The following is a 9,007-nucleotide window of genomic DNA, read 5'->3' on the forward strand; positions in this document are numbered from 1 at the left end:
GGGTTTTGGATGAAACTAAACGGGGCCTTATTTAGGCCGTGCAGAATGAGACATGTCGCTGACCAAACCAGAAGTAAATTTGTCGTGTCACCGTGACGGCAACAAAATACTACTAGATGGGGGTGAAAACGCAGCGGCGCAAATAAATGACGACCTGCGTTTCCCAACCAAGCTAGACACCTTTTCTTGGAAAGATCGAAAGGAAACGTCTGAAGCTTTTGCAGACAGATCTCAGATGGTTTAAACCCATCTCATAGTACTTAAGAATTATACTAATCAATACTCCAAGGTTTAAACCCATATCAACGCCGGCTTGATCCGTCCATACAGACGAACAGATCTCAGATCATTTCCGTCTCGGCGGAAAAAAAAACTATTTACAAGGCTCCCCATCTCATAGTCTACAGAACAAGAATACAGGACCAAACAACCAGAAGTAACATTCCTGATGACGGCAAAAGGGAAAAAGAAACTACCAAGTCGTCAGCTAAAAACTCCGGCGTGCCTAGTTCTCTGCCGGCGGCGGCCAGTTCAGATCCAGCTCGAAGCCCACCTCCTTCTTCGCTGTCACAGCGGGAGGCGAAGGGGTGTGATCAACCACAGACGAGGAGTCGGAGTCACTCTGCGCGACGGCGGCCACGGTGACCGGCGGTGGGGCGACCTTGAGCATCCGGTAGCCGGCCGCCGCGGCGGCCGCCGCCGCTGCCTGCTCGTAGAAGAAGTACTGGTGCGGGGTCGGGCGCGCGACGGGGTAGCCCTTGAACGGGAACCGCATGCCGCCGGCGGAGATCGCGTTGACGGCGGCCGCCCGATGGAAGAGATCGAGATCGAGGGCCGGAGGCAGCGACATGGCCTGCATAGGCGCCTGGACGCCACAGCCGCTGCCGCCACCGCTCGAGTCCACGGTGCTGTTGCTGCAGGGGCTGCCAGCACCGCCGGCGGCGGGGGGGCACTGGGACGCGAACGGGAAGTTCGTCTTGGCCTTGGCGCCTCGGAACTCGCGGGCGGCGGCGTCGTAGGCCTTGGCGGCCTCCTCGGCCGTGTCGTACGTGCCCAGCCACACGCGGCTTTTCTTGGCAGGGTCGCGGATCTCCGCGGCATAACGTCCCCAGGGGCGCTTCCTCACGCCTCTGTAGTGTGGGCCCATGCCCACACCTCCGACTCCTCCGCCAACGCCCAGTCCGAGGCCGGTGGCCGGCGGCAACGGCGACTTGTCCGCCACCCGGGGCGCCATGGTGTTACAAGTGGCGTGTGTGTGCGGGTCTTCCGGCTCAGCGAGATGGTGTGGGCAAGGGGGTGTGTGTGGCGTCTAGGATAAGGAGAGGGGGAGGGGGCGGCATTTATAGGCAGCCGGGAGGGTTAAAAAAGGGCAGCAGGCAGGGGGATAGCCGAGCGCGAGTGGTGGAGCGGCGAGAGGGAATAAAACTCGGCGCAGTGAGCGAGCGGTTTGACTGTCCTGTCCTCTCCTCGCCGCCGCCCCACGTCTTTAGCGAGGCCGCCATTAAAAATTAGGCAGCCGTTTTTGCGCGTCTGCCACCTGCCGGCCTGCAAAATTACGTAACGTATGGCAGGTGTTACGGGTGCCATTTCTGTTTTAGGTCCCTAGACTCTCATGATCTTAACGCAATAGCTGCCGGGTCTTCTTCCTAAAGTGAACCCATCTTTACGTTTTTGTTTTCATAAAAAAAAGAGTCTGTCTATCAACAACCATATGTTTTATACAGTTTCAACACATGAATTTTTTACACCATAGAATTAAGATCGAACAACCTCCATACTCCTTCCACCTCCAGCCTTCTTCTACCTCTAGACAATCACAAATCACAAGATCACAGATCCACGGACCTATATATCACAAGAAAATAATTTTTTTTCTATGCAAGGACAAGAGGACAAATCGCGTCCATGTCTGATCGGAGGCTGTGACTGTAACGCTGACGACTGTGGACTGCCTGCTTGCTTTTCTACGAGTACTACTCCCACGACTCCGGCCCATTTCATTTCTGCGGCCGCACATGGGACCGGAAGCGGTAGGCTCCAAGATGAACGGTTGCCCACAGTTGAAAAGAGAGGGAGAGGGAGAGAGAGAAAATCCATGTGTTTTTTATGTTAAAACACACGTGTGTTGTATAGCATTTCTGTAAAAAAAAACCCATCTTTAAGTTTATTTTTTTGGAAAAAGAAAAACTCCTGGGCTAGCGACTGCATACACCGAAGTTCTCATGTGCCTTTCAGATCACCTGTTGTCTGTTGTTCACAAATTGAGAAATGAGATTAAAAATGAAAATATAAACGACTTTTAGGACCAATTTAGGATTACTTTGCTCTATTTTTTCTGCCATACAGATACAGCTCTACAAACTCTGCTCCAAAAAAAAAATATGGAGTTGTCAAAGCACCTAAAGAGGTGCTCTAGAAGCTTCATATTTTTCTGAAGCTGCTTCACGGTGGAATTTGTTGAGCAGTTCCAAACATGTCCTTAAAATCGTGCTGACAAAATAGGTAGTTTATCCCCTGTCATCATGCTACATCATCGCCCATAAAGACAACCCTTATGCTCCCTTGAAGGTAAGTGGCAAAATGGAAGTTATACCTTTTTACTCAAAAGAAAAGGTCATTATAATTGATGCTTGCCATCCATAAAGATTAAACATCAATCCTTTCTCTTATGTTTTGTTAATCAATTCCTAAGTACTCCTGTATAGGTTATAGACCTAGGTGAGGTTGACCTAGCTATGTGAGAAAGTTTCTTCTGGTTTCTTGTGAGAAAGTGTCATGAGCAAATTTAGACTTTGATTTGTTATCTCAGGTAGTGTTTCGATCCATAGGGATTTTAAGAATGTGCAGAAGAATCTTAAAATCCAAGAATTTCATCAAACACCTTAGGATTTTAGCACATGTGTACAATCCATGAAACATCAAAGATTATTTTCATTTAAAATCCAGATTTTAGAATATAATCCAAACATGCCCTTAGCTCGAGCTCTCTCCTTTGAAAAACTGTAATTTAGTTTGAACTAATAACAGCTAGTATCAATCCCGTGACGAGCTCTAAAGCAAGGGCACCGAGCCAAAAACGGGAATCTGGAGGGCGCGGAACGAAAATCCCTCAGATATCCCAAAACCAAAAGCGAAGGGAGCACGGCACGGAGACGGAGGCAAAGGCAAAGCCGCCGCTCGAGGGCCCACCTGGAGCGGGGCACTGCAGGGAGAGGGAGCGGCACGCCACGCCAGGCAGGGCGAGCACGTCGTGGCCGGGCGCGCGGACCCGCGGGCGAGGAAGACGACCCACTGCAACATAATACCTAGTCTTCAAAAGAATACTTGGATAAAAAACTTATTTCGAGTGGCGGAAGAGACATAACCTAAATCTGAGTATTATTTCTCTTTAGACCCATTTACAAAAATAATTGCTTTTTAGATCTGGTTGTTGAAGAAAATCAAAAATAGATAATGAATTTTTTATTTGTAGCGCTACGTAAAGTAAAGATGAATGAGTCTTGTTTTTTTTTTCGTGGACGGTGGAGACCGTCTCTGGGCAGTGCGCACCCGGGCGGCGTCGGCATCGGCCGCGCACGCTGCGGAGCGTAAAGACACGTGGGGCCGCGGCGGCCTCCACCGCCGCGCTGTCGTCGCATCCATCCCGCGCACGTCTCCCTCCCCCTCTCCAGTCCAGTCTCCCACGCCGCGGCTGCGCCGCTAACGGATCGTCAACTTGAGCGAACCTTGTCGCGCGGGGAAACTTGTTGGTGCCGGAAGATACGCCGCCCGCGGACAAGGCTGGCTCTCGATTGGAAGGCGGACCGAATTTCTTGCCTTTCGATCCTATAGACGGACGGCACACGCCATGATTACTCGTTACCAATCGATCGGTGTGACGATACAGTTTGAGCAAACCCTTCTTGACGTTGCTTGTAGTTACAAAAATTGCCATATATACTGAAGCAAAAGTACCAGAGCTCAGCCTCATGCTTTCAAAGTACTCTGTACTCCGGTTCAAGCATGACTGCAGGGGTATAATGAATTTGGATATGAAACTTAATGAATTCGAATATGGAACTTGTACTTAATCCAAGACAGCTTTCCTCGTGTTTATTTTTGAAAAGAGTTGTACAGGATGAAGATAAATTTCCTTGTGTTTCATTTTGAAAGAGTTGTACAAGATGAAGATAAATGAATTAATTAATAAATTTATATGCATGGTCATACACAGAGCGGTGCTTTCGAGAGGCAAAAAAACTGGCCTTCTCCAAACGGTATCAAATCTCAATGCCGAGTTGAATACTCCGTATATTGAGTCGATAGAACAAGAACCAGCCGATCTGGCAAATCCCCTGCGAATGCGACAGATGAGTTTCCAGTGCTAGCACTACTTTTCAGCACAACTACTGCTCGTACGTGCTCCTTGCTAAGCTCAGCCTCGATCTCGTCTCGTGAGGTCAGGTCATCCGATCCAAGAGGGGAACAACGAAGACGAACAAGACGCGCGCGGGAGAGGTCAGGTCATCCAATCCAAGGGAAAACAACCGGACGGCCGAGTCGCGCGCGGCAGATCAGGATCACATCACATGAGAGGCGTGGACCGGTGGGCGTGCCGCGCAAAGAGGACCGCGCCGCGGGGCGGGCACCCACCACCAAGATGTCGGCATCAGCCGGCCCGCGGGCGTGTTGCTTGGATCGCGAGGCCGGAGGGGGTTCACCCACCGAGGCGAGGCGCCCACCGGCCGCAGTGCCGCACGCAGGCCGCCGGTCCTCTTTTTATTTTTCGAGCCGCTGGCCCTAGACCGACAGGCAGTACAGCCGCGCGCCCACAGCGCCAGGCACCGGCATGCGCCGGTTGCCCGCGGATCGCGTGATGCCGCGCCGCTTCCACCACACGCCTGCGGCAGCGGCGGCACTGCCACTTTCCTGATGGCCCGGCGAATTGCTGGACATACGCCCGACCGTGTACCAGGCGCCGCTGCCGTCCATTTATGCCCAGGAGAGGACCACGGACCACGGACGGTTGGCTGCCAGCTCCTTGCCGACGCGGATTTTCGGAACGGTGCTCCCTTAACTTCAGGGAGTATACAATGTTGCATAGAGTACGAGTACAATTTTAGACTAAGCATAAAATCATTTTCAAAGAAAAGTTAAACATGGAGAAATAATGGATTTTATTAAGTTACCCTCAAAGGTATTTTGTTAACACCATATTTCTATTTATTTTCTAACTAGGAAGCGGTACGTATAATTTCTTACTAGAGACGTTGGTGTACTATTTCAACTGAAGGTGATGATTGAACTATGATACCGCACCAAGTCATCAAATGGACCATGCGTACCATACTAAGAGTTTTATGCTTAGGCTAGTCTGAACTGGGTTTTATGGAAGTTTTATAGGCATTAGATAAGTTAATATGACATAGTACAGATGAAGAGAGAGAGGTGATGAAAATTTCATATGATGGAATTAGTTTCGTGGGGATGGAAATTGTTTACATTGTTTGCAACGCATGGAGTCCTAGAAACCAGAACATGAAACCTATACTGAGATTGGCTTTATAACCTCTAGAAAAGTACTCCCTCATTCAGTATTTATGGGCGCACAAGAAAATTTCACTAAGACCAGGGAAGTATTAACTCTGCTTAACCGATTTACTCCTGACCGCAATGGACGGTTCGAGGGGGCGGATCTAGCACCGGGTCGCCCAGGGCGGGGCTAGAGCCCCCGCTACCGCCGCCAGATGTATGGAGTCCCTCATAAGCCTTCGCTACAAGTTTGTAGTCACTGAAGCTTAGAATGAGAGGCTAAATGTGGAAAATAAGGAAGAGAAGCCCCTCCTAGCATATGTTTCTATTGATCCGGCCACTGATGGTTTGGTTTCCACACTTACTTTGCATGTAGTTGGTCGAGCACAAACAAGCCAGCAGTAGTGGAAACGAGCGAGAAATACTACTCGATCCGTGTGGTGCTAGCCGGATAATTAAGGAGTCGCGTTAAACCGCAGACGACGAGAAGCGAAAGAAACTTTTCCAGGCCTAGTACGCCCGCAAATATTGGATGGAAGGAGTATAAACAGAGTACCTTGATGAAACATTGGCATTTATACGGTTATTGTGGCAATGACTTGTAGCATGCATCGACAAATACAATGAAATAGAGATACATTTTTTGATCAATTGGAACGTATGTAGATATATTTCAAGGGACTAGTTTATTTAGAGTACAATCACGTCCTTACCCTATCATATTTTGACATCCTCTTGTTTCTTGAATACATCTGAATTTAGATAATTCTATGAACTCTAGCACGTTTTACTCCATTGTCATCACAACAATTATGTTCCACCTTTCCTAAGTGTGTGTATGCCTTATCATTAATTTTTTTTGTACACCTGTGGATACTGTGTATATACCGATTAGTCACTTGAACTAACTAAACTTTACCCCATCTAAACTTTACTTCCAGGTGATCTAAATAAAGCCTAAAGATACTGGAAGGGTAAAATGAAGGATAAAATAAAAGATAAAGGAGATGGTTTTTTTTTTTACACAACTCCGGGTGTTTGGTTTTTTTTTTACACAACTCCGGGTGTTTGGTTGCCCCTCCTCAATTTTAGTCGGTGTCCCATCGGATGTTTGGACACATGCATGGAGTATTAAATATAAACTAATTACGAAACTAATTACATAGTTTGCGACTAGTTTGCGAGACGAATCTTTTGAGCCTAATTAGTCTATGATTCGATAATGTTTTGCTACAGTAAACATATGCTAATGACGGATTAATTAGGCTTAAAAATTCATCTCGTGGAGTACCGACGGATTATGCAATTTGTTTTTTTATTAGTATCCGAACACCCCATGCAAAATCCTCCTGACACACCTCCTAAATTTTAGTAGCTGGATCTAAACACCCCCTAATACTAGATGTGGACAGAATAAACATGACATACTCCTACCTGGACAGAATAAACATGACATACTCCTAGCTGGATCCAAACACCCCTAACAGACATGGATTACGAGAACCTGAAGCGTGAGACACGTGGGGGAAATAAAACTCATCAGTAAGCCTGTTCACTCGCTGTGCAGAGAGAGGCACAAGACCGAGACGTTTTGGTCAGGAGTTCTCCGGAACGCAAGAGTACATGTTACGTACAGTAGGCTTGACGGACACAAGAGGTCTCTCGTTTCGTTAAGAGCAAGTATAATAACAGCGGTAAGCCGACTAAATGCTGAGGTGGAGGAGAGAGAGGAGAAACGGGTTGTAAGCTTACAGTCGGTTTGGGCACAAGAACTAAGAAAGTCTGTGAAAGAGACAAGTGGGCCATATATTAACTGTAAAGAGCTAACTACTATATGAGTAAACTGAAAGAAAGCTAAAAAAAATTTTATATCAACAAACTAGCTGTATTATTAGCATTGCTCTCACCTCCTCGTCCAGGAACTTCCGTTGGTTAGGCCGGCGGCCAGGATGCACCCCGCTGTGGAGACGCAATTATTGGGCGAGGAAATCATGGCGCCGAGCGAGCCGCCGAGGTGGAGTTGGCGTCTCGTGGGCTGCGCCTGCTCCCCGCCACGCCTGCTGTGGATGGGACGCTGATTAATCCCGAGCTGAGCACGTCTGCTGCGATCCCACGCTCCTGCTGCTGCTGCTGGTACCCGACAGCGCCCGCAAATAGCGCACGAACCTGACAACTACGTGCGGTGCTGGGCCCACCGCCCAGCCGCACCACAGCTGGCGGGTGCCGGTGCGTCGCGGTCGTTCGTGGACCTGTTCGCTCGCAGTCGCAGAAAAAAGAATCCATTCGCGGCGTAGAAAATGACGGGATGAGAGAGAGCCGAAAAGGAGGACAAGAGGGGCTATGGCTATGGTCCTGGTGCGGCGCCTTCTACGTGCCGCCTCTCCAAATCAGTCGCGAGGTGGTGGGGGCGCGCGTGGGTCCGCCGTGCACGCGAGCGGTGCGGCGCCACGCCAAGTGGAGATACGGACGGATCGCGAGGGCGGGAGCGGGATTGCCCGGCGACGCCGGCGCCTGCTTTGCTCGTTTGTTTTGTTTGGGCGTGTGATGAGTGATTCTCCCTCCACCGGCGGCTGCTGACGTACGTGGACGCGCTTTGGCTGGCGTAACCATCTCGGCATCGCGCCGTATCCCTCGCTCGCTCGTCGGTCGTCGCTCCCGGAATTTGACGTTGGCGGGTGGAGGGGCGGCTGGGTTTACCTGTTCCAACGGGCAGCGGCTGACAAACGCAAAAGTGTACTGCACTCTCTTTTATTCGGCGAAATGATGGAACGTTTCGTCCTAACTGTGCTAAGACTATCTCCAATAACGTACCCCAAACTCAAAATGCGTCGTATACAGTGTTTAGCGTAGTGATAAACGCGGTCCAACAGAGCCTCCAAACCGATGACCCATTTTGCATCCCATCCGAAGCGAAACGCAAATAAGCGTCTTCGACGGAGACGATGCAAATCTCTGACGCCCGAAGCAGGGGGTCCGTGGCAAGGCGCGGCCAGCTCGGCGAGGCGAGACCGCGGCGGGGAGCCGCCGGTGCTTCCAGACGGGTCCACGGCGGAGCGCGGCCAGCCGGGCAAGGCAGGGAGCGGGGTGAGGTGGGTCCGCGGCGGGCGCGGCCCGCGCGGCCAGACGGGACCGCGGCGGGGAGCCGCTGGCGTGCAGAGGAGCGGCCGCGGCGAGGAGCAGCCGGCGTAGCGAGGCGGGTCCGCGGAGGAGGGAGGCCGGCGCGACCGCGCCGACGCTCCGAGCAGGCGGCCGCGCGGGCCAGATCCAGCTCCCAGTGCTCCGGTCGCCGTCGGGGCCGCGCGTGCCGTCGTCCTCAAGCCGCCGTCGGGACCGTGCGGGGTAGTCCTCGGGGATGCAGCCGTGCGCCTGTGCCAGGGAAGGCCACCGTGGGGAGGTTGCGCTGGGGCGGAGGAGGTCCGGTGGGGTGGGGAGGAGGAGGCGCGTGGCCGGCTTGGGAGGAGTCACGCAGAGCAGAGGTCGCCGCGGGGAGGAAAGG

At 51.2% G+C, this 9,007-nt stretch overlaps 1 protein-coding gene across 1 annotated transcript; it reads right to left on the minus strand.

The window, feature by feature from the left end:
* Positions 1–260: 260 nt before the first annotated feature.
* LOC136453175 (ethylene-responsive transcription factor 11-like) lies at positions 261–1,327 on the minus strand. Its single transcript, XM_066453750.1, has one exon. It carries the CDS (start codon positions 1,232–1,234, stop codon positions 506–508), a length of 729 nt encoding a protein of 242 aa, XP_066309847.1. The 5' UTR covers positions 1,235–1,327; the 3' UTR covers positions 261–505.
* Between the last annotated feature and the right edge of the window lie 7,680 nt (positions 1,328–9,007).

The sequence above is a fragment of the Miscanthus floridulus genome, chromosome 5 (genome assembly GCF_019320115.1).
Source record: "Miscanthus floridulus cultivar M001 chromosome 5, ASM1932011v1, whole genome shotgun sequence".
NCBI lineage: Eukaryota > Viridiplantae > Streptophyta > Magnoliopsida > Poales > Poaceae > Miscanthus > Miscanthus floridulus.

What these genes read in the sequence shown, in the direction of transcription:
- LOC136453175 (XM_066453750.1), bottom strand. Translation starts at nt 1,234, where the DNA reads ATGGCGCCCCGGGTGGCGGACAAGTCGCCGTTGCCGCCGGCCACCGGC.